The sequence below is a fragment of the Ranitomeya imitator genome, chromosome 4 (assembly GCF_032444005.1).
Source record: "Ranitomeya imitator isolate aRanImi1 chromosome 4, aRanImi1.pri, whole genome shotgun sequence".
In the NCBI taxonomy this organism is placed as follows: Eukaryota; Metazoa; Chordata; class Amphibia; order Anura; family Dendrobatidae; genus Ranitomeya; species Ranitomeya imitator.
The window spans coordinates 367,142,443-367,169,484 of record NC_091285.1 but is presented as its reverse complement, the minus strand read 5'-3'; the positions used below and the strand labels follow the sequence as shown (position 1 = coordinate 367,169,484).

At 43.9% G+C, this 27,042-nt stretch overlaps 1 protein-coding gene across 3 annotated transcripts in view; it reads right to left on the bottom strand.

Moving 5' to 3' along the window:
• Positions 1-5,344: 5,344 nt before the first annotated feature.
• The window catches only part of GNAI1 (G protein subunit alpha i1), a 90,708-nt gene continuing 69,010 nt past the window's right edge, over positions 5,345-27,042 (bottom strand). Inside the window, exons 5-9 of one of the 3 annotated variants that reach the window (XM_069765145.1) lie at positions 23,309-23,437; positions 14,737-14,866; positions 10,727-10,880; positions 7,277-7,483; positions 5,345-6,839 (exon numbers count right to left, since the gene is read on the bottom strand). In XM_069765145.1, coding sequence (XP_069621246.1) covers positions 7,293-7,483; positions 10,727-10,880; positions 14,737-14,866; positions 23,309-23,437 — 604 coding nt within the window. In that variant the 3' untranslated portion in view covers positions 5,345-6,839; positions 7,277-7,292. Of the gene's footprint in view, positions 7,484-10,726; positions 10,881-14,736; positions 14,867-23,308; positions 23,438-27,042 lie in introns of all 3 variants that reach the window. The other 2 variants (XM_069765146.1, XM_069765144.1) reach the window with 2 other exon arrangements.

The window sequence follows — 27,042 nt, the reverse complement described above, 5'->3', positions numbered from 1 at the left end:
TACTTTCCAAAATGGTGTCACTTGTGGGGGGTTTCTACTGTTTAGGTACATTAGGGGCTCTGCAAACGCAATGTGACGCCTGCAGACCATTCCATCTAAGTCTGCATTCCAAATGGCGCTCCTTCCCTTCCGAACCCTCCCATGCGCCCAAACGGTGGTTCCCCCCCACATATGGGGTATCAGCGTACTCAGGACAAATTGGACAACAACTTTTGAGGTCCAATTTCTTCTCTTACCCTTGGAAAAATAAAAAATTGGGGGCAAAAATATAATTTTTGTGAAAAAATATGATTTTTTATTTTTACGGTTCTGCATTATAAACTTCTGTGAAGCACTTGGTGGGTCAAAGTGCTCACCACACATCCAGATAAGTTCCTTAGGGGGTCTACTTTCCAAAATGGTGTCACTTGTGGGGGGTTTCAATGTTTAGGCACATCAGTGGCTCTCCAAACGCAACATGGCGTCCCATCTCAATTCCTGTCAATTTTGCATTGAAAAGTCAAACGGCGCTCCTTCCCTTCCGAGCTCTCCCATGCGCCCAAACAGTGGTTTACTGCCACATATGGGGTATCAGCGTACTCAGGACAAATTGGACAACAACTTTTTGGGTCCAATTTCTCCTGTTACCCTTGGTAAAATAAAACAAATTGGAGCTGAAGTAAATTTTTTGTGTAAAAAAGTTAAATGTTCATTTTTATTTAAACATTCCAAAAATTCCTATTAAACACCTGAAGGGTTAATAAACTTCTTGAATGTGGTTTTGAGCACCTTGAGGGGTGCAGTTTTTAGAATGGTGTCACACTTGGGCATTTTCTATCATATAGACCCCTCAAAATGACTTCAAATGAGACGTGGTCCCTAAAAAAAAATGGTGTTGTAAAAATGAGAAATTGCTGGTCAACTTTTAACCCTTATAACTCCCTAACAAAAAAAAAAAATTGGTTCCAAAATTATGCTGATGTAAAGGAGACATGTGGGAAATGTTACTTATTAAGTATTTTGTGTGACATATCTCTGTGATTTAATTGCATAAAAATTCAAAGTTTGAAAATTGCGAAATTTTCAAAATTTTCGCCAAATTTCCGTTTTTTTCACAAATAAACGCAGGTACTATCAAAGAAATTTTACCACTATCATGAAGTACAATATGTCACGAGAAAACAATGTCAGAATCACCAGGATCCGTTGAAGCGTTTCGGAGTTATAACCTCATAAAGGGACAGTGGTCAGAATTGTAAAAATTGGCCTGGTCATTTACGTGCAAACCACCCTTGGGGGTAAAGGGGTTAAAGCAATGTAGAATTAATGGCGCTCTATAAGCGAGTTAAATAAATTAAATGTATTTTTCTGTATCTTGATTCCTCCACTCTGTAATAACTATTCTATCCTCTCTCCAATTTCATTACTTCAGACCAGGTCATTTTCCACATTTCTACAGAATTAAAGTTTGCAAATGGGACTCAGTAGCATGTCTCTTTCTCAGTGGTGGGAATCCAAAACGATAAAAATCAGTGTGGGTAAAAAATTCATTCCCCCCCCTTAATAAAAATCTTCAATAGGAAGCCGAGGTGGATGTTTAGCTTCACCACTAAAGTTCCTTTTGGCCTGAATCTTCCGTTTCCTTTCTCGTCTCACTGGTATACACGGAATATTGTTGTAATATAGTATTCTGTTTCCGAGAGGAGTTACGCAAGAGGCATGATACTTCCCCATGGTGTCAGCCAGGCTTGCAAATTATGTGCCTGTAATTAGCTTGCTCCTGAGCATACCAGAACTAGAAACTATTTTAACTCTCCCACTGCTGTCATTTATTAGATAACCATCAAAAAGTTCACGGTACCACAGATTTCTAGGGAATTGTAGCCCTTTTAACTTTCTAATAAAGCAGCGAAAGATTTTACACATAGGTGAACGGGCCTGAATATTTCCTTCAAACTGTCACCCATCTAGCTGGCTCATTGTCCTAAAGGGTTCGTTTACTAGTTCCACAACTCAGTGGAGTACGCACGTGAACCCAGCTATCAACATAATGTATTTACACAAAATATATATAAAAATAAAACGTGGTCATCAAATCAGGCCAGCTAATTCTATAACTCCATGATGAGGAAATAAAGGTACCTTCACACATAACGATATCGTTAACGATATCGTTGCTTTTTGTGACGTAGCAACGATATCGTTAACGAAATCGTTATGTGTGACAGCGACCAACGATCAGGCCCCTGCTGGGAGATCGTTGGTCGCTGGGGAAAGATCAGAACTTAATTTTGGTCGCTGATCTCCCGCTGACATCGCTGAATCGGCATGTGTGACACCGATTCAACGATGTCTTCACTGGTAACCAGGGTAAATATCGGGTTACTAAGCGCAGGGCCGCGCTTAGTAACCCGATGTTTACCCTGGTTACCATTGTAAATGTAAAAAAAAAAAAACACTACATGCTTACATTTCAGTGTCTGTTCACGTCCCTCGCCTTCAGCTTCCCACACTGACTGTGAGCGCCGGTCGCCGTAAAGCAGAGCACAGCGGTGACGTCACCGCTGTGCTTTACGGCCGGCGCTCAGTCAGTGCGGGAAGCTGACGGCGAGGGACGTGACCAGACACTGAAATGTAAGTATGTAGTGTTTGTTTTTTTTACATTTACAATGGTAACCAGGGTAAACATCGGGTTACTAAGCGCGGCCCTGCGCTTAGTAACCTGATGTTTACCCTGGTTACCCGGGGACTTCGGCATCGTTGGTCGCTGGAGAGCTGTCTGTGTGACAGCTCTCCAGCGACCAAACAGCGATGCTGCAGCAATCAGGATCGTTGTCTAGATCGCTGCAGCGTCGCTAAATGTGACGGTACCATAATGCTCATGTGTCCGTTGTAGGTGTGTTCAGCAGTACACTGGAGTCAGCATGTGCACGTCGACTGATAAAGTATGGTCAGCCTTCGCTACTCATGCTCCTCAATGAACATGGACAGACCATGACCCTGGTTCTGGTTCACCACCTGCCCTTTCCAAAAAACACCAGCTGCAAACCACCCAAATTTCAACAATGTTTCCAATTGAGGAGATGCTCTAGCCAGTCACCTAGCCATCACAATTAGGCTCTTGTCAAAGTTGATTCTTACGTTTTCTAAATTTTTAATTGATGTCAAATACTGACCATTTACCTCCTGCCTAAAATATTGCATCATTTGGCATATGCCTTTGTCATTAAACAAATCAATTATTCACTTGACAGTGGTTCTAATACACTGGACATTAAAAATTACAACACGGAGGAGGTACAAGGCAGCTTGTCCTATAATGATAATCTCCTGCTGATAAACCAGAGTGTATTGAAAACAGCCAAGTAAGTGACATCCTTGAAATCAGGGTGTGTGCGGTGTTCTCAAATTGTATAGCGAAAAACCTGCTGACACATTCTCTTTAAAGGGAACCCGTCAGCAGGATTGTGCACAGTAACCTACACACAGTGTCAGGTCAGTGCCATTATACTGATTAAAATGATACCTGAGTGATGAAATCTGTCTTGTGGTTTAATCTTAATTTGTAGTTTTCAGTTACCGGTAATAAGATTCTCGTGCTCCGGGGCGGCCTGTGGGGGGGGGGGGTCTTCATGTGGTGCTCTGATTAGGTATTCATGTGTGTGGTTTCTGCCAGGTCACGGATCTCTCACTGACCTGCCACTACCACTATTTTACATAATAAGATATACAGCGTTTGGGAAAAAAAATTTAATTAATCAGCGTAGTAGAATGATCGGACTTATGATATCCATTTGTTTTATTTAGTGATATTAATTTCATGAGAAAATATAAAAAATCCTCAAAATGGCACCATCTTGGCGGAGACAATTTTTATTTCCTCTAAAAAAAAAATATTACGCCGTTGGTGGCACCAATGCAGTAGCCATTTATTGAATTCCGTACTATTCTACTGTGCAGGCATGGCCGGCGCCATTTTAAGGAAAACATTTTTTTTCCCCCTCAAGAAATGTATATTACTAAATAAAATGAATATTATACATCCAATCATGCAACAGTGCAGGTGCTGCCGCCTGCATGATCAATGTAATTATTTTTTTTACCAAGCAGTAAGATATACAGTATGTAAAACAGGGAACAGGTCAGTGAGGGATCAGTGATCGGTCATAAGCCATACAGATGAATATGTAAGCAGAGCACCACATAAAGACCCCCCACAGGCCGCCCCAGAATCTCACTAACTTTAGACTGCAAATGCAGATTAAACAACAACCACAAGACAGATTTCATCACCCAAGATATCATTTTCATCAGTATAACGGCGCCAACCTGACACTGTCTGTAGGTTACTGTGCACAATCCTGCTGACAGGTTCCCTTTAAAAATGTTCTGCCACACTGAAGGTATTTGGGCACACAAATCAAGATTAGCGGCTGGAAGTTCCTTTTGCAATTGTTGACCAATGACACCTCAGATCAGCTTACTGGCAGACAAGTCCAGAGACGTGAAGGCTTATCTATGATTTTCATACTCGTCATGTGCCAACTTGCTTCTTTTCCTGCATCATGACTGGTTGTTACGTGATGATTGCAAAGCAGAACTGCAGGCTATAGTGCTGAACTAAATTGGTGCTTGTCTAGAATAGTCTTTCATTTGAGACAAGCTTTGTGTACATGAGCCCACTTGAGGGGCACATCTCATAATAGATACACTTATCTAATATAAAATCATTCAAAAAGGTAATGTCCATGAAAACCATAAAAATAGCCACACAAAAGCCTTTATTTTAAGGACTTACCTAGTCTACTTACATTGTCCTCTTGGGACTGACAAAGAACTATCCCTTTCTCTGTACATGCTCTTAATCACCTTATTGGGTGAAGACATCACACTAGTTTCCCAAGGCACAAAGCTGTATTTTTATGGTTTCTAGCTGCAGCAAAGGGAGCTATACTACCACAGGTGATCTACAAGCAATATCCAGATGTTGAATGGTGACTATGTGACAACTACAGATAGTACAGGATGCTGGAGATCTACTGTTGGCACTTAATGGAGCAGCCCAGGTAGTTTCCAGCAAATATCTTACATATCTCATCCATATTTCTGGTAAATATTCACATGAGAAATTCTGGTTTCAGCAGAACGTTGATGCAATAGTATATTCCTAGAAGCAATATCTAAACACTTAACAGATCAGATGTAAAACCTGAAAAACTGCAAGGTTTATTAGGATTCATTAGCAACATGGTTTTACATGAAAAAGTCAAGGAACCCATCAATAATGTTGAACAAAGCGGTGCTCTATTATATACAAGGTGAAGATGACAACATTGATAAGTCAATACATTGTTACAAACATGTATCAGGTTGTCTGCTGAATACTTTTATTTAAATAAACAAAAAAAAAAAATCATTCAAGGCACAAAGAATTCATCTGTAACTTTAGTAATTATTAATCACCAAGAATTCATTCCATATAGTGAAGTACAAAACTTTAATGAAGAAGGTAACAACGAGTACAATTCATTTTTTTTTTTAACAAGTTTTGGACAACACAAAAAAAAGATACTTGTGAATTTCGGGTAAAATGTGAGGCAACAACCTTTATGCTTTGTGAAGACAACTGTCAACCTACAGTGAGGTAAGAGTGGAGATCTTATGAAAAAGTGTCCCGATCGCTGATGTTTTTTTCTAGTGAGTAACCGTATAAAATTAGAATGGCTCAAAAAGGTGCAGGATTGGTTCACCTGTCTAAAAAAAATAAAATAAATAAAAATAAAAAATATTTAAAAAAAAAATGGTCACAAGATTTAGGAATATCTTGATTTCCAGTGGGGAAGTTTACAACATAATACCATCCAAAAAGTTAGCAAGGATGAAGGAATGAAAGGATTGTAAGACGAAAAGGAACGGTGAGGGAATTACAAAGACAGCATCACAAAGCCAAACATTAAAACGGAATCAAATGGAGAGTCGTCCGGCTGCACATTGCAATGGAAAAGCTGAGGTGTAGTAAAATGGAGCACATATGTGGAATTTCATTAACGCCAGACTGACTCATCTATACAAAGTACTGCCATGGTCCGCATGCCAAGTACAGGATTCTTCCAACGAGAATAAGATCATCTCAAAATGTTTGTTTGCATGTCAGCAGCCCACAAAATGTTCTGGACAAACACCTGAAAAAAAAAATCTATTTACAAATAAAAGATTACTTGATTCTTAAAATGTATAAAAAAAAATAATGCAGTTTTGGCACCACCTGTAAGGCAATGCGCAAGAGAATATTACATAATAAAAATGCACAGTGAAGGCTCAGGCCGACAGGATGATTCTGTGTTACATGCCCCAGGATTGTGCGACTGTAAGGTGCCCAGATCTCATTCTGCTTCAGTATATATAGAATTATATCTTACAGGCTTGCAAGGAAACATTGCAGGACACAGAATAAGGCAGCATGCATTCTTAAGAGGGAAGAAAAAAATATTAAAATATACACTATCTTTTTAAATAACCTAACAGGCGAGAAAAGAAACGTCCTCTAACTGCATTTCATAAAACAGAGGAGCTTTTTTTTCTTTTTTTTTCTTGTTTTCTTTTTTAAACAATTCAAATTATTAAAATATTCTGTTCAATGTCTGTACAAATAACATTCCTACAATTACAGTATACATACAATCAAGATACCTTCTCCATTGTGTGGCCTAGGAAATAGCGGTTACTTCGGAAAATTTACAAAGACATGAACATAAATAAAGCTAATAAAACTGGCAAAGTACAGTACTGGTCCGCCGGTCATTGAGTCTTAAATCACTCCAAAAGCCATCAAGCTATAACAGGGTGAAGTCAGATGCAATCTACAGGAGAAAGTAGATAGAAGCATCATTAGATGTATGAAATCCTGGGGATTGATTACACAGTGAAAACTGTCCTTAATCTCGGTCTCTGAACCACCCCTATTATACCCCCCCAAAAAAAGAAAATAAATTAAAAAAATAAACTTTTCATGTATGGCCTTATATCAATTTATGCTATACACTAGTAACCGGGCTGTGTGATAGATCATATTGAATTAACAACTCAAGGGTCCATATAACCTTGAACAATAAGCTATAAAAGGATCGAGTTTTCAATTGCAGCTCAGGTGGCGGACACATGAACCAACAAGCTCTTACTATTGCATCCGAGTCCTAAGCAGACCGATAAAGACGGGGATCAGAAAAGAAGCTAACGGTCTCATCAGGAGTCGTATTTGCATTGGTAGCTCTACCTGGTCAATATCGAACCATCTTACCATAGAATGACATGTTTTAGAAAAGGCCACAGTCTTTGAGATTGTTTTTTATGATGACATCAGTCACTGCATCAAACACAAACTGCACGTTCTTGGTGTCCGTCGCACATGTAAAGTGGGTGTAGATTTCCTTTGTATCCTTTCTCTTGTTAAGATCTTCAAATTGACACTGAATGTATGCAGCCGCCTCTTCGTACGTGTTTGAACCTGTAAAGAGTCAATAAGTGGTGAGTTTTACACTTTTTAATAAATAAAACCACAGCATCCAAGTAGTCTGCATCAAAGCCAAAACATTTAGGCAGGAGTAGATGACCACCACCTTATGTGTACGAGAGCCTCCCGGTTTTCCCTGAAAGATATCAGAGGAGACGAGGATCCGGATGTTAGATCTCAAAAGCCAGATCCGTTTGTTCTCCTGGGAGATCAGTCACTACTAGTGATGAGCGAACATACTTGTTACTCGAGATTTCCCGAGCACGCCCGGGTGTCCTCCAAGTATTTTTTAGTGCTCGGAGATTTAGTTTTTCTTGCCACAGCTGAATGATTTACATCTGTTAGCCAGCATAAGTCCATGTGGGGGTTGCCTGGTTGCTAGGGAATCACATGTAATCAAGCTGGCTAACAGATGTAAATCATTCAGCTGAGGTGAGGAAAACTAAATCTCCGAGCAGTAAAAAATACTCGGAGGACACCGAGAGTGCTCGGGAAATCTCGAGTACCGAGTATATTCGCTCATCACTAGTCACTACCAGTCAAGCTGAGGGTCTCTCAGCTCTTCATTGACAACACATGAACACTCTCCCAAGCCCACGTTTCTGTATAAATGGGAGATGGAAGAATTGTCGGTTGAACGGGTCGGGCTGACATCTATACAAGAAGAATGTACACCTTAAGGCTGTCTGCACACGTAGCAGATTTTTTGCGTGTTTTAAAGTGGTTTTTCGCTATAAAAACGCTATAAAACCGCAAAAAAAACGCTTACATTAAAGGGCCACTGTCACCCCCCTGCAGCCGTTAAAAACTAAAAGAGCCACCTTGTGCAGCAGTAATGCCGCATTCTAACAAGGTGGCTCTTTTAGTTTTGTGTTCAGGTATTACTAAAATAAAGTAGTTTGAAACTTTGCAAAAATACCTGTCTTTGTCCATGGAGGCGGGTCCTCAGCCTCCAGCTGAACGGTATTCTGCCGTCACTCCAATCTTCAGGGGCTTTCAGCGCCGCCCCCTCCGCGCTGTTTTCTTTTCAAATCCGGCGCCGGCGCTGTGTAAATATTTGCGGGCAGTGCGGCCACCCACCTCGGTAATCCCTGCCCCGCACTGTGTTATGCATTATGCACAGTGCGGGGCTGGGATTCCTGGGCATGCGCACTGCGTGTGTCAGCGGGGGGACCTGGGTGAGTGGCTGACACACGCAGTGCGCATGCCCAGGAATCCCAGCCCCGCACTGTGCATAATGCATAACACAGTGCGGGGCAGGGATTACCGAGGTGTGTGGCCGCACTGCCAGCACAGGCGCAGTCTGCAAGCCTGGCTGGGACGTCAGACCGCCAGAGCTTACTGCGCCTGCCCCACAAATATTTACACAGCACCGGCGCCGGATTTGAAAAGAAAACAGCGCGGAGGGGGCGGCGACCATCGCCCCAGAAGAGATGAGTGACTGCAGTTGGGCGCTTCACAGAGGAGGCTTCAGACCCGCCTCCGTGGACAAAGACAGGTATTTTTGCAAAATTTCAAACTGCTTTATTTTAGTAATACATGAACACAAAACTAAAAGAGCCACCTTGTTAGAATGCAGCATTACTGCTGCACAAGGTGGCTCTTTGAGTTTATAACGGCTGCAGGGGGTGACAGTGGCCCTTTAAGCATCCTATTTAATAAAATGCAATCCGCATTTTTTGTGCACATGCTGCATTTTTTCCTGAGCGGATTCGCATTCCAGAAAAAAACGCAGCATGTTCATTAAATTTGCGGAATTGCGGGGATTCCGCACACCTAGGAATGCATTGATCTGCTTACTTCCCGCATGTGGCTATGTCCACCATGCGGGAAGTAAGCAGATCATGTGCTGTTGGTACCCAGGGTGGAGGAGAGGAGACTCTCCTCCACGGACTGGGCACCATATAATTGTTAAAAAAAAAAAAAAAAAGAATTAAAATAAAAAAATTGTGATATACTCACCCTCTGATGGCCACAAAGTCTTCCTGCCCCTCAGCGATGCACGCGGCCGCTTCCGTTCCTGTAGATGGTGTGTAAAAGACCTGCGATGATGACGTCGCGGTCACGTGACCGCGACGTTATCGAAGGTCCTGCACACACACACACACCATCTATAGGAACGGAAGCCGCTGAGGAGATTGGCTGTTTGCGGTAGGTGAGTATATCCTTTTATTTTTTTTTTATTATTTTTAACATTCTATCTTTTACTATTGATGCGGCATAGGCAGCATCAATAGTAAAAAGTTGGTCACACTTGTCAAACACTGTTTGACAAGTGTGACCAACCTGTCAATCAGTTTTCCAAGCGATGCTACAGATCACTTGGAAAACGCTAGCATTCTGCAAGCCAATTATGCTTGCAAAACGCTAGTTTTCTGCGGGAATATGCATGCAAATTCCGCATGCGATATACCCACGGCAGGAGGCGCAGAATTGCCGCGGAAATTTCCGCGGCAATTCTGCAACGTGTGCACTTAGCCTAAAAGGGTTTTCCACTACTAGGACAACCCCTTGTCAATCTGAATGACTGCCCTCCGTTAAAATAAAAACACCTACTCTCACTTCCCGTGTCGACATCATTCCAGCACTCTTGTTCCCGGGGTTCACATGAGACTTGCACCCACCACTGGAATGGCGCCAGCACGGGAGGCGAGTATATGTGTTTTTTTTCTTTTTCATTTTAAAGGGGGCAAACATTCAGATTAATAAGGGGTTATTCTAGTAATGGACCACTCCTTTAAAAGGTGTGTCCCGTCTTCTGTCACTTTATATGAATGCAGAATTCTGAACCCTTGCAGCGTGTACACTACACACTGTCAGGATATCCAGATGTTGATGTTGCCCGTGAGGTCACATGACCACAAGTATTGAGCTGCATACATGTGTAACGTGCAGACTTTTAGTGCTTGTCCTCACTCAATACAACGGTGTTTTGAGACTGGAGTAAGATTTCTGATGCAAGACACGCTGCACCTAGTCTTAAAATTAGATGTGCGGACGTTGCGATAACCATGGGCCCCTTTTGGCGGAGGTGTCCAAAACTAGCTTAAAAATGTGAAAAGGATGCAAAATGTTTGCAAATTTTCAATGCAATTTATTCTGCCATAATTGCTTTGATGAGTTTGGGTCTTAAAGTCGAAGGACACGAGACTGTAGATCCCACTAGCAGGGCCCAGACAAGGACGTGACATATGAGATTCAGTATGCTCGACGTATCCGCAGAAGGCAGAAAAATACCTGCATATTCTGGGTAACAAATTGTTAGCGGACTCCTCTTGATTTTTTCTTCAAACAGATCTTTTTTGTTTAGGAAAAGGATAATGGAGGTGTCTGTAAACCACTTGTTATTGCAGATGCTGTCGAAGAGTTTCATACTTTCGTGCATTCGGTTCTAAACATAGGGACGAAAAAATTTAAATCACCAAAAAGGCAATAAACAGTACAATTTCTTGATGTGACGTAAAACATACACTTTATAAAAAAGTAAAGAACAAAGGGCTTTTTATAAATAAGATGACAGTTTATAAAGGGTTAAACTATGAAGAACTGAGAAACAATGATCTTTACTCATTAAATCCATCAAAGAACAGGCATACTGTAATAAATGCATTGTCTATTGTGCAGAGGTTATGTGCCTTATTGCAGTTCCCATTCCCTTCAATGGAGCTCCGCAGTAATACCAGACATGTCCTGTGGACAAGTGTGGAGCTGTTTCTGGAACACAAAGCTTTTTTTTTTTTTTTTAAATCCCACAGATCCCTGGAGCACACAGCGCTGACGATTTGCAGTAGGTATTGCCCACTACTATTTTTTAAGCTATGAACCATTTATACAGGACACTAGTTTTTAACCATATAATGTCAGTAACCTGAGAGTCATGTCAGTAATAAATTCTAGTATAGTTCTATTCTTGAATCCTCTTTGGTTGAGGTATTCAACACATCAGTAATTCTGACGCCCAAGATTTTAAAGGAGTTGTCCAAGCTGGCTATATGAATGATTTATTTTGAAGATCGGTCATCAACAGCAGATTGTCGGGAGTCCGATTCTTGGCACACGCACCGACCGCCATTTCAGCTTCAACCACAACAGAATGTAATGAATGAACAGAGCCAAACACTACAGCTCCTCACACTGTGTAGTGGCCACTCTCAGCTACGGCAGCTTAGCTCCTACTGAAGTCAATGGGAACAGAGCTGCAATACTTTGGAACGGCCTCTGCACAGTGTGAGGATCTCTGTTGTTCCGGCCCCATACACAGACTATGGCTGCAGCTGGACCTGCAAACAGCTGATCGGTACAGGGCCCAGAACCTGCAAAAATCGGATTTTGATGACGTCCATTAAAGGAGGTTGTCCACTACAATGTGTAGTGGGCAGATCGATTTAAGCCTTGGAAATTAGACTTTCTTTAACTACATTGTGTTTCCAATTGTACATTTGTAAAGGGAACCCGCCAGTGTCCTCATGCCCTCTTACCCAGCAGCATTAACATATATATGACTACATTCTTAGCCTAACCACCCCTGTATAATGCTATTTACTGAGATCTATGTATAAAGAAAGTACTTTTAACCTCCGCTTTTCGAATGATAATCAGGGCTTTGACTAGTCGATCCGGCATTTGTTTCCCCAGACTAGTCTTTCCATGTTATCACACTCTCTGTGCGTGATAACAATTTACATGGGACGGCATCAGTGCCAGCCCCTGCAAATCTCGCGCTATTCATTTTGGCATCATCACTGCGCCTCTGTAGCCAGGTGTACATTTCTCCGGCTTCAGAGGCACACTGTGCATGCTGTCTTCTGCACTTCCGGTCACGCACAGTGCGCCTCTGAAGCTGGGAGCGTACACCTGGCTACAGGAGCGCAGTGATGCTGCCGAAATGAGCCGAGCGCATGTGCGAGATTTGCAGGAGCTGCTGATGACACCAACTTGTGCAAATTATGTTATCACACCCACAGGGACGTGATAACAAGGTAAGAGGGGTGACTAATCTGGGGTAACTAAAGCTCCATCGACTAGTCAAAGCCATAATTAATTAGCAGAGGTTAAAACTACTTTCTTTAAATGGGTATTCCAGTCTCTAGGATCCTATCGCAATATGTAGTAGGATTAATAATAAAAAAATAATATTAGCACATACCTCCAATTAGAAATGTAGTATAGTTTATCCGATTCGCAGTCTCTTTCCTCATGTGCAGGCATTGCAGGACCTTAGGTGTCCAGGGTTACGGCCACTAACAACTACCTAACTATATCAGTGGTCGTAACCATGGATACCCAAGGTCCCGCTATGACTGCACACAAGGCAAGAGACCTAGCAAATCAGAAAAAATATTCTACCTTTCTAATTGTAGGTATGTGCGAATATTATTATTACACCTACTACATACTGGGAAAGGATCTTGGAGGTGGGAATACCCCTTGAAGCATAGATTTCAGTAAATAGCATTACAGAGCTGGTTAGGCAGGGCATGTAGTCATGTATATGTTAATGTTGCTGGGTTGGAGGGCATGGGGGACCCTTTAAGAATCACTCATCAATATAACAAGTCTGGAAAACTCATTTAATTCAGAATAGCAGCTAGGAGACAAGTTAAGAAATATACTGAACAAAATCAGTCTTTTCAAATAAGTCAGCAACGCCTTGCAGGGCAAGGTACCCAAGTTATGAGATTCAGCTTACAATCAGTGGGAAAAGGTCACAAAAAATCCTTACGACAAAAAAAGAAAAAAGTTTACAACTTTATAAGTGACGATGCTGTAAACACTTTCCGTGTAATCGCATGTTTGCGGGTTGTCATGTGGTGTCATATGCTCTAAAATGGGAAGACGACCACGTGTGTCAACGCTGCCTGCACCAAAATAAAATATAATTAGGTGCGTTCGCAACCTGGGGTCCACCTTGCAGAGATGTTAGCTGCTGCTAGGTGATGGCAACGAACACACGCGGAGTAAATGTCACCCGGTGTGAACTGCAGCCAACACTGAATTCACAGAACCGCTGCAAACAAGTATAAAGACGCTGTTCCTTGTTAGCGGTCGCAGGGCACAGCAAACTTAGCGCAAGTGCGGTCTCAAGACTCAGCCCCTAGGAACCTGGGGTTAGAGCCGGACTGGACCCACTATGCGCACGGCGTCACACTGGCGATGCCATTACTCAGCGCTGACTTTTACTCCAATCTCCCTAAACGCATACACAACAAGAGGGTAGAGGAATATTAGGAGCTTGCACCAGAGACATACACACACCTCACATGTTTGGACTCTACTAGCGAACAGCCGTGAGATCCTTTTACAGATGCCAGTCTGCAAGGACCTTGCTAGTGAGCCAATCCGGACTCTCTTGAGGACATGGGCATGTGACCTCCGACCACCAATGAGTGGTAGTCTCCCGGGCATGCTCAGAAGAGCAAAAGCTGGACTTGGCTCAAGGAGTGTCTTATCCCCGCTGTCTAATGCCGGTTGCTATAGCAGAACCTGTAGAGGCAGCAGTAACCAGACGCACAGCTCGAGTTTGAGCAAGACGCTGGCTCACATCCTCTGCGGCCGAGATTGAATGGGAGACAGCAGAAGACATAAATGGGGATTCCTCCTGTGCAGCGGGGGAACTCAACACCTAACATCTTCTTATGGTGATCTGGTGAGGTCAGACGATTTCAATCCATTCGATACATTTCTAATGCCCCGGTCTGTAAATGCACGGCTATATGGAGGGAGGTCTGGCCATGTTCACCGCCATCAGGAACAGATAAAAAGGGCAGAGGGCAACTTCCTCAAGGAGAGAAATGCCAAGTTCAACAGTGCTATGGTAACCCTTACTTAAAGGGGTTTTCCATTTTTGGAAAAGCTCTGTTACCTGGTCACTGTCCGTTTTAAAACAAAACACACAAAAAAAAACAACACACACACTTGACCGTCAACTTGGGCAAAGCCGTTGACACAGACACTAAGAAGCAGGGTAGGAGCTTCAGTGCTGGACCTGGGGAGGACGAGCAAGTAAAGTAGAATATTTAACAAAGGTTTTCTGAAACAAGACCACCCCTTTAAAATGATTAAACAAAATAGAAGGACATTTTAAAAGTGGTTTCGAAAAAAAACAAAAAGACAAAGCAGAGAGTCCAGTAAAAGGTTAATAATGCAATGTATCTGAATGTAACAGCTGTAAGAATAATCCACAAAGCCTAGCAAATTCCCTCTACAGGTAGTTGGCACCTTCTGCAGTTTGCAACCTTCATACTCACCATTTCTTCATCTTCAGCTAGGACCAAGTCGTAATCACTCAGTGCCACACAGAAAATGATTGCAGTAACTCCCTCAAAGCAATGAATCCACTTTTTTCTTTCAGATCTTTGGCCGCCAACATCAAACATCCTGAAAAGGAGGAAAATGATCAGCAGTCAGTGTCATTGCTAAATGTGCTGATGAATCAGAGCTTTGGTCACAGCAAATTGTTTCTATCAAAGTTTCCTATAAACACACCACTACTGAAAAACATCTATACTATGTGATTAATGGGCAGCCTTTGTCACCAACTATCAAGGAGAAGGTCACACTACAGACTAGAACTTTGAAGTGGACAAGTCAGCATGAATGGCTGATTGAATACAAACTGCTCATGTCATCATAGGTATTCGCATGCCGAACCCTCCATTGTATACGTCAGCAGGAACTCCTAACATGCACCGCTGCCTGAGGCCCCTACTTATGCCGCTGTACAAGCATACAGTCCACATGTGGCCTTAGGCACCACTGGAATACAGTCCACACAATACTGGCATACAGTCCACATGTGGCCTTAGGCACCACTGACATACAGTCCACACGAGGCCTTAGGCACCACTGGCATACAGTCCACACGAGGCCTTAGGCACCACTGGCATACAGTCCACACAAGGCCTTAGGCACCACTGGCATACAGTCCACACAAGGCCTTAGGCACCACTGGCATACAGTCCACACGAGGCCTTAGGCACCACTGGCATACAGTCCACACGAGGCCTTAGGCACCACTGGCATACAGTCCACAAGTGGCCTTAGGCACCACTGGCATACAGTCCACACAATACTGGCATACAGTCCACATTTGGCCTTAGGCACCACTGGCATACAGTCCACACGATACTGGCATACAGTCCACACATGGCCTTAGGCACCACTGGCATACAGTCCACACGAGGCCTTAGGCGCCACTGGCATACAGTCCACACGAGGCCTTAGGCGCCACTGGCATACAGTCCACACGAGGCCTTAGGCGCCACTGGCATACAGTCCACACGAGGCCTTAGGCACCACTGGCATACAGTCCACACGAGGCCTTAGGCACCACTGGCATACAGTCCACAAGTGGCCTTAGGCACCACTGGCATACAGTCCACACGAGGCCTTAGGCACCACTGGCATACAGTCCACACGAGGCCTTAGGCACCACTGGCATACAGTCCACACGTGGCTTTAGGCACCACTGGCATACAGTCCACACAATACTGGCATACAGTCCACATTTGGCCTTAGGCACCACTGACATACAGTCCACACGATACTGGCATACAGTCCACACGTGGCCTTAGGCACCACTGGCATACAGTCCACACGAGGCCTTAGGCACCACTGGCATACAGTCCACACGTGGCTTTAGGCACCACTGGCATACAGTCCACACAATACTGGCATACAGTCCACATTTGGCCTTAGGCACCACTGGCATACAGTCCACACGATACTGGCATACAGTCCACACGTGGCCTTAGGCACCACTGGCATACAGTCCACACGAGGCCTTAGGCGCCACTGGCATACAGTCCACACGAGGCCTTAGGCGCCACTGGCATACAGTCCACACGAGGCCTTAGGCGCCACTGGCATACAGTCCACACGAGGCCTTAGGCACCACTGGCATACAGTCCACACGAGGCCTTAGGCACCACTGGCATACAGTCCACAAGTGGCCTTAGGCACCACTGGCATACAGTCCACACGAGGCCTTAGGCACCACTGGCATACAGTCCACAAGTGGCCTTAGGCACCACTGGCATACAGTCCACACGAGGCCTTAGGCACCACTGGCATACAGTCCACACAAGGCCTTAGGCACCACTGGCATACAGTCCACACAAGGCCTTAGGCACCACTGGCATACAGTCCACACGAGGCCTTAGGCACCACTGGCATACAGTCCACACGAGGCCTTAGGCACCACTGGCATACAGTCCACACGAGGCCTTAGGCACCACTGGCATACAGTCCACACGAGGCCTTAGGCGCCACTGGCATACAGTCCACACGAGGCCTTAGGCGCCACTGGCATACAGTCCACACGAGGCCTTAGGCGCCACTGGCATACAGTCCACACGAGGCCTTAGGCACCACTGGCATACAGTCCACACGAGGCCTTAGGCACCACTAGCATACAGTCCACAAGTGGCCTTAGGCACCACTGGCATACAGTCCACACGAGGCCTTAGGCACCACTGGCATACAGTCCACAAGTGGCCTTAGGCACCACTGGCATACAGTCCACACGAGGCCTTAGGCACCACTGGCATACAGTCCACACAAGGCCTTAGGCACCACTGGCATACAGTCCACACAAGGCCTTAGGCACCACTGGCATACAGTCCACACGAGGCCTTAGGCACCACTGGCATACAGTCCACACGAGGCCTTAGGCACCACTGGCATACAGTCCACACGTGGCTTTAGGCACCACTGGCATACAGTCCACAAGTGGCCTTAGGCACCACTGGCATACAGTCCACACAATACTGGCATACAGTCCACATTTGGCCTTAGGCACCACTGGCATACAGTCCACACAATACTGGCATACAGTCCACATTTGGCCTTAGGCACCACTGGCATACAGTCCACACGATACTGGCATACAGTCCACATTTGGCCTTAGGCACCACTGGCATACAGTCCACACAATACTGGCATACAGTCCACATTTGGCCTTAGGCACCACTGGCATACAGTCCACACAATACTGGCATACAGTCCACATTTGGCCTTAGGCACCACTGGCATACAGTTCACACGAGGCCTTAGGCACCACTGGCATACAGTCCACACGTGGCCTTAGGCACCACTGGCATACAGTGCATACGACGGCCTTAGGCACCACTGGCATACAGTGCATACGACGGCCTTAGGCACCACTGGCATACAGTGCATATGACGGCCTTAGGCACCACTGGCATACAGTGCATACGACGGCCTTAGGCACCACTGGCATACAGTGCATACGACGGCCTTAGGCACCACTGGCATACAGTGCATGCGGCGGCCTTAGTCACCACTCGCATAAAGTGCATACGACAGCCTTAGGCACCACTGGCATACAGTCCATGCGTGGCCTTAGGCACCACTCGCATAAAGTGCATATGACGGCCTTAGGCACCACTGGCATACAGTCCATGCGTGGCCTTAGGCACCACTGGCATACAGTGCATACGACGGCCTTAGGCACCACTGGCATACAGTGCATGCGGCGGCCTTAGTCAACACTCGCATAAAGTGCATACGATGGCCTTAGGCACCACTGGCATACAGTCCATGCGTGGCCTTAGGCACCACTGGCATACAGTCCACATGACGGCATGGAGTGCAGTGGGCTCTGCAGTTTCAGTAACTCAGGAGTTACGATAAAAGCACACCTCACTTTTCTATGCGGTCTACCTAACTCCTATTCACTTCTATGGGAGCTGCTCAAACAGTACACCATAGCTGCACTCGGCTGTGTTTTTATACCCAATCTCTGTAACCTGCAGATTAACTCCACATCTGCCGTTTAATAGCATGGTTCTCTTTAAATTATAAAATCATAACTGCTTTCTCCAAAAAGTAAAAAAACAACAACAACCAGCACAGTACAGCTGTAATAGCAGACAACCCATGTATTAGTATTATTCACACACCATTTTTATATACTGATAACATGTCCACTTCAAAAGGAAATATTTCATTTAACCCTAAAGGACTAAGGTGGAGACTATAGCCAATATTAAAGGGGTTAATAAAATCTGCAAGTGGTATTTAACATAACATGATTAAAAAATAACCCTTGCTTTTCTTTTCCCCAGCAATTCAGAATAGAAGCAGCAGAAGTCCTCCAGGTGGCAGGCAATCAGTGGCCACAGCGATGGCATGCCATAGTGCGGGCATCATGGTGCACTGCGGTGGCCGCTGATTGGTTACAACGTTCACATGCTGGCTTCATGTAATCGAACACCAGACGGACTGCCACAGATACTATACTGAATTGTCAGGAGAATAAGGAAGGGTTGTTTTGTCTTCGTACAATTGCAGGTGTTTAAAAATTTAAATAACGTTTCATAACCCCTTTAGCATCCTAAGACCAGGAAATAAAAACCAGAAGAGAATCTAAACATACTTTTACACTGGAGATTAGTCCGGAAAGAAAAAACAAAAGTCTGTGAAACACAAAACAATCATTGTGAGCAGCGAACATTAACAACATTAATAGATGCCATGGTGTTTAACTGGGGAATCAGCTGAAATCTGCAGAGAAGTCTGGGGACAATACTGCGTACAGAGGCCAGAACATCGGACCCCGCACACAGCAGCTCTTATCCAGTGCCGTGTGCTCCGAGATCTGTACTATACGGTTTGCTATAAAATGGGTGAAATATGCAATAGACAGGATGGCAGAAATTTGTAAATGCACAATATGCCCTTAAAGGAAGAACTCCGCCATCCCCAAAACCCAACTAATCAGACAGTCATATAGGGGACATCACACATCATGCCTGTAATGCAGCTTTCTCAGATAGTTACACAAATAAGTGATCGTTATTAAGCAAATGAGGGCGCTCCGTGCCCCCTAGCCATGGACAAACTCTCGGAGCACAGTTCTACCCCTCCTCCTTTGATGATTGACAGCGCTTGCTTGGCCAGAGCAAACTCTCCCGAAAGTGGGAGCCGACACTGGACAACGTCTTAAGGGGCCGCTGCAGACAGGAACAAGCAACATACGCGGCGCAGGGTACGAGAAGGAGCAAACAACAAAGGGGCGGAATGGTTCAGAGTTTGGCCACAACAAGAGCATAAAAGAGAAAAAAATTGCATAATCAAAGACCTTTTTAACATGGCTATATCTGAAAAAAAAAACTACTCTACAGGCATGACTTTTATAGGAGCCAAGTCCCCTATATGGTTAATTAGCTTAAATTGATTTTTTAGGGGGGAGGGATGACAAATTCCTTTTAATGAAGTCTAATCACTACTCCAAACAAGTTTACATTAATAAACATCGGTTTGCTTCATGAACTAGCAAATCTTGGGCACCTTTACTCCTAACTCTACCATCCTCATAGAAATCTAGGAATAAATTAGAAACTAGGCGTTCTCACTTTTCCTATTAAAGCGGTGAATACCTGCACAGTGTGACAGTGACTGGGCCACACACCTTACGCCCATTTGCTAATGTATTCCCGTGGTTCTAGGAGGAATAGTAGAGGAACAGGACTATACAGTAAATAACATCAATCTTAAAATAAAGTTCTAGAACTTCATGCTGCGCTGCAATGCCTCCGCTGAAGGCGACACGCCAACATTTCAATAGCAGACTTACATTCCTTAGTATTGGCATATTCTCCAGAGATAATCTACAGAGTAATATGCATTTGCATTAATCAAAATACATTTTCAGCAGGCAATTTCACTTGGGCATTTCTGCCTGTAATCCTCTACACAGATCACAGCTCGCTGTGTTTCCTAATGCAGATGTTGCTTCCCCGTCTCCTGAAGTGCTGCCGGCTGCCTTTGAGCTTGGCTGCTCTATAATGACGTTTCCTTCACTTCCAGGCACCCTTTAAACAGTCAGTGGTGCATGTGTACGATGGCAATGACACCACTGATCGTGAACTACGGGTACAGTTACAGAAGCCACAAGCATGTCATACAGGACCAGCTCACACATTTACACGCCAGATAAATGTTCATTCTACAAAAAAAAAAGAAAATCCTAATATAGTAGTAATCTAATTTGAAGACTGAAATCTATGCACATACAATTTTCAGAAATTGCAGGTTAGATCCTTCAAATATAGTAATGCTAGAGACCAAGTGTCACATGCTTTCAAGTTCAACAATGTAACCTGAAAGCATTTTCTACAAAGAAGGGGAGAAAAGAATTAATAGAAAAATAAGAGCCGATGTGCAGTCCTGGCAGCGGCCACTAAACACTGTGCGGTGCTGTGACCACTGCAGCTGATCGATTGGGGTACTGGGTGTATGGCGGATTCCGGCTCCTGCTTCACATGCACACAGGAGCGCCCTCCTACCAAGGAATCCGCCATACTTACCCCTTCTGGGATCTCCATATGCCATTTGGACTCTATGCAGAGCGACTATGTGATCGAGGCCCGGGAGCGGGTCGAAAAGTGAAGTCGCTTCTAACGTGTATATTTTTGCCTTGTCCGCCACTTGCACTTATCTTGAACAACCATTAAAAATTAACAACCTGCTGACGGATTCCCTTTAAGAGTCCGTGGTATGTGAACAAATCTGGTGACTGTAGTGGTCTAGGTTTTACAAGGTACAAAAGGAAAAGATTATTCAAGCTGCTGTTTGCCCAGCACAACTTATAAAAGGCTGACACTTCAATAAAGTTACAGAACGCAATCAGCAGAGACCACGCATCTGGATCTTACTGGTACACACTGGTGTGCAAACAATCGCAAAGGAGGACCGACTACATCTGCTGTGGCCCGCAGTGCCGCTTCCCAACATGTTCTTGTACTTTGGACAAACAGTCTGTAATAAAGCTAACATTTAACAACAGCAAAACAGGGAGCTATTGTCTGTGTATATACATAGCGCTAGGGAATGCCATAACATTCTGGACATTCTTTCTTTTAGAAAATCTGTTCAAGTGGACACAATTCCATTATATTAACCCTACCAGCAAAAACAAAAGTGATTGAGCTGTTTGGCTAAGAGCTTAAAGAGAATCTGTCACCAGGTTATTGCTAAGTAATCTGAGAGCAGCATGATGTTGGGTCAAAGACCTGGATTCCAATGATATGTCACTTGTTGTGCTGCATGATGTCATTTTCATACAATCACAGTTTCCTCTAGTGCAGATCTCAAAATGCTGAGCCCTGTATAACCCCGTCCACACCACTGATTGGAAGCTGCTAATGAATGGTGAGCAAATCTGACTGCTGATACCAGCGTGAGTGATGACAGCGGCTTAATTACAAACACCTGCTTGAGACACTAATGACAACCCACCCCCAAGGAAGCCCACGTGAAACGCGAGTCGGGGTTTGAACGATCATGGTATTCACGCAGTGAATAATGGGTAAGGCTACTTTCACACTAGCGTTGGAATTCGGCTCGTCGCATTGCGTCGGGCCGAGATTCCGACGCTAGCGTTGTTAGCGCCGCACAACGGGTGCAGCGGATGCATTCTCCGGCGTATCCGCTGCCCCATTGTGAGGTGCGGGGAGGTGGGGGCGGAGTCGGAAAAAGCGGTCCGTCTGGAGCAAAAAACGTTTTAACATTTTTTTGCTCCCGGCGGTCCGCCACAACACGGCGCAACCGTCGCACGACGGTTGCGACGTGTGTTAATACGTCGCAATGCGTCGGTAATGTTACTCTATGGGGCAAAAACGCATCCTGCAAACAACTTTGCAGGATGCGTTTTTTTCCCCTAAACGACGCATTGCAACGTATGAAAAAAAACGCCAGTGTGGAAGTACCCCAAGCAGCGTTTCCTTGCACCATATCATTGGTTACTTACTATTCAAGAGTCCGCTGTGCACTATTTTTCGATATTATTGGGTATGGTACCTTAGACACTTAGGTAGATTTATTATTTGACCGGCTGCTTCTTTTGCCCTCCCCTGTACTTTAGTGTTATTAGTGAAATTGGCGTTAGGACTTGCAAGTATGAGGAGCCTTGGCGTGGGTTGTGAGCTTATCTATTTTGGCCAAAATATCAACCAATAACTCATTTAACGTATTTATCATAATAATAATAATTATTTATATAGCGCCAACATATTCCGCAGCGCTTTACAGTTTAACAGTATCAAACACAATAGTCATAAGTAACAACGTTAGCAATACAATAATTAAAGAGAAATAAGACGACCCTGCTCGTGAGAGCTTACAGTCTACAATGAGGTGGGGGACATACAAAGTACAGGTGTGTATTTACAATGATGGTCCAACCATCTTCAGGGGGTGGGGGATAGATTGAAGTAATGAATGGGCTACACACAAAGATACAATGACTTTAATAATAATAAATCATATGCATCTTTTATTGCACATTTAACCATTTTTTGCACAAGATACAGCCAGGCCCCTTTTTGTTGGATGGGTGTACTGGGGCGTCTGTCCCTGTGGGGTGCACTCAGTGCTGGGCAGCCCATCCGACATAATATTATGGGCGTCATCAATAGGCTGTAAGCCGGACCCTGTGCATAACACCAATCTGTGTGACTGGCGTTCTATTCAAGTCCCATGTGTGCATTTTTTTTCTACTAGGCATCCACCCCCTCCATAATTTGGTAGGTTTGCGGGTGGCTGCTTTTATCAGTAGTTTGCACTGGTGCTGCCCCTGCCTTTATAATGGGGGTCTGCTGCATCCTGCCTGTGCATTTTGTGATCTTACTGGTGTTAGTACGGCTGTTTCCTTCTGGTATATTTTTCAGATTTTTTTCTATGTTGCTGTAGTATACCACGCTGAAAGATCCAATATAATTAAAGCATAAAAATCATTGCTAGAAAATGATCACATTATTTCTCTTTAGAACACAAATTAGCATTAAAAGCTCTTACTTGAAATGAAGGTCTTTAAAGGTGAAATGTGTTTCCACTATGCCAGTCGTCTTCACCCTGGTCCTGAGGACATCTTGCTGAGTGGGAATGTAACTGTTCTGAGCTATTCTGTCCAAGTCATTGAGATAACTGCAAGCAAAAGCAAAATATCTGATTGTACAAGTTGTAGAGTAGTTGTATTGAACCGATTGTGAATTTACCATTAATCTCTTAATCCAGCTTTCCTAGTTATGTATGTAACGATGTGTAAGTGCATTACAATACTTATCAATTGCTCTCTTCCCTGGTTTCCAGCTCCACTCCAACCCTCTTCTGGCTGACGTGACCTGAAAAAAGACTAAGCAGCTCATACAGGAGTTTGCCTGTGGATCGCAAGTCACTTTCTCAATGTAGGTCTATGGAGCCTTGTTCTGAAGCTCATTAGACTTACACTGAAGATAGCAGGAGCTTGTGTGAGCTAGCAAAAAAGGGGAGCAGTCACGTGGGAACCAGAGAAGACTGCAATCAGTAAGCATATTAATGCACTTTATCCTTAACTGCATGTGTAATTATATGTAAGAACCTAAAACATGAACATTAGACTTCTTTTTAAGTTCTAGATTTATTTTTTATGGTTATACTATGAGTTACTCCCTGTCGCTCCAGAGCCAGCCACCTCGGTCACCCACCAGGACACTGAGCCAGGAGGTCTTGTTCTCTAATCATCTGACCAACGAAATCTGTGATTGGCAGCAGCGGTCAAATGACTGGAATGAGAGGTCATTCTATGCACAGTACCATTTTTGCAACGCTTTATAGACTAGGTAGCTGGTTTTCTAGATGTCTGAGCCTTGAGGTGTCCATACACCTTAGACAGACGTCAGCCGAGAGCTATACCTCCTCCTGACCTGTACAATCGTAGACTGTGGTCAGCTAAGAGGGAATGTGTTTTCAGTGGGGAGAAGGGAGTAAGTCAATGCCATGAAACCCTACGTACAATGAAATTTTACACCCCTGATATTGGGGGACACTTGGGAGCCCTCAGTTCTTTCCCTGTCACGCAGACATAACTGGTAAGAATCAGCTGTAGTAAATATGCACACTCCGCCAAGGAATTGACGCCGGTTATATGGACCGTTAGTTCATACAGAGAAGGTAGAAACTACTGCTCTGCCAACATTACTATTCCTGTATACATCAACAGGGACAAGGATATTCTGAAAGAACAAATATTATATAAGGAATGTCAAGACTAAAGCATTGCCACAAAGACATAACAAGGGCTTTGTACGCTTCCTTTCCGAGACGCTTTCTTCCACATTGCTCACATATTTCTGGACTTATTTTTAGAAGCAGTAAAGAGTGCATCATGCATCAGTCATAGGGATAATTAAGTGACAGAAATAAAGCCGTGGGTGGACAGAATCACTACAGCTACAGAAAGCGGCCTCTTTCTCGGCTATGTTTTTTCCTATCATTTTGGTGGACTCCTAGAAGATTGCACACAAAGCTGGTATGTAACATAGTAACATAGTTAGTAAGGCCGAAAAAAGACATTTGTCCATCCAGTTCAGCCTATATTCCATCATAATAAATCCCCAGATCTACGTCCTTCTACAGAACCTAATTGTATGATACAATATTGTTCTGCTCCAGGAAGACATCCAGGCCTCTCTTGAACCCCTCGACTGAGTTCGCCATCACCACCTCCTCAGGCAAGCAATTCCAGATTCTCACTGCCCTAACAGTAAAGAATCCTCTTCTATGTTGGTGGAAAAACCTTCTCTCCTCCAGACGCAAAGAATGCCCCCTTGTGCCCGTCACCTTCCTTGGTATAAACAGATCCTCAGCGAGATATTTGTATTGTCCCCTTATATACTTATACATGGTTATTAGAGCGCCCCTCAGTCGTCTTTTTTCTAGACTAAATAATCCTAATTTCGCTAATCTATCTGGGTATTGTAGTTCTCCCATCCCCTTTATTAATTTTGTTGCCCTCCTTTGTACTCTCTCTAGTTCCATTATATCCTTCCTGAGCACCGGTGCCCAAAACTGGACACAGTACTCCATGTGCGGTCTAACTAGGGATTTGTACAGAGGCAGTATAATGCTCTCATCATGTGTATCCAGACCTCTTTTAATGCACCCCATGATCCTGTTTGCCTTGGCAGCTGCTGCCTGGCACTGGCTGCTCCAGGTAAGTTTATTATTAACTAGGATCCCCAAGTCCTTCTCCCTGTCAGATTTACCCAGTGGTTTCCCGTTCAGTGTGTAATGGTGATATTGATTCCTTCTTCCCATGTGTATAACCTTACATTTATCATTGTTAAACCTCATCTGCCACCTTTCAGCCCAAGTTTCCAACTTATCCAGATCCATCTGTAGCAGAATACTATCTTCTCTTGTATTAACTGCTTTACATAGTTTTGTATCATCTGCAAATATCGATATTTTACTGTGTAAACCTTCAACCAGATCATTAATGAATATGTTGAAGAGAACAGGTCCCAATACTGACCCCTGCGGTACCCCACTGGTCACAGCAACCCAGTTAGAGACTATACCATTTATAACCACCCTCTGCTTTCTATCACTAAGCCAGTTACTAACCCATTTACACACATTTTCCCCCAGACCAAGCATTCTCATTTTGTGTACCAACCTCTTGTGCGGCACGGTATCAAACGCTTTGGAAAAATCTAGATATACCACGTCCAATGACTCACCGTGGTCCAGCCTATAGCTTACCTCTTCATAAAAACTGATTAGATTGGTTTGACAAGAGCGATTTCTCATAAACCCATGCTGATATGGAGTTAAACAGTTATTCTCATTGAGATAATCCAGAATAACATCCCTCAGAAACCCTTCAAATATTTTACCAACAATAGAGGTTAGACTTACTGGCCTATAATTTCCAGGTTCACTTTTAGAGCCCTTTTTGAATATTGGCACCACATTTGCTATGCGCCAATCCTGCGGAACAGACCCTGTCGCTATAGAGTCCCTAAAAATAAGAAATAATGGTTTATCTATTACATTACTTAGTTCTCTTAGTACTCGTGGGTGTATGCCATCCGGACCAGGAGATTTATCTATTTTAATCTTATTTAGCCGGTTTCGCACCTCTTCTTGGGTTAGATTGGTGACCCTTAATATAGGGTTTTCATTATGGACCTCATTATGGGTTGCAGCTTCATCTATCTGCTTTAGAAGTAGACTTTCCATGGTTTCTGTTATATTTGGGGGTTTGTAACAGACCCCAATGAGAATTTTGTTACCATTTTTCCCTCCATGAATTTCGACCCATATGGACTCGACATCCTCATTCCCTTCGCTAATATCCTCCCTTAAAGTGGACTTTAGACAAGACTTTACATAGAGACAAACCCCTCCTCCTCTCCGATTTTTACGATCCTTTCTAAACAGACTGTAACCCTGTAAGTTAACTGCCCAGTCATAGCTTTCATCTAACCATGTCTCGGTTATTCCCACTATGTCAAAGTTACCTGTAGATATTTCTGCTTCTAGTTCTTCCATCTTGTTTGTCAGGCTTCTGGCGTTTGCGAGCATGCAGTTTAGAGGATTTTGTTTTGTTCCAATCTCCTCGCTGTGGATTGTTTTAGAAATGTTCTTACCTCCCTTCTGGGTATGTTTTCCTGGATCTTCTTTGTTCAAGTCTAATGTTTTTCTTCCCGTCCCCTCTTCTTCTAGTTTAACGCCCTCCTGATGAGTGAAGCGAGTCTTCTGGCGAA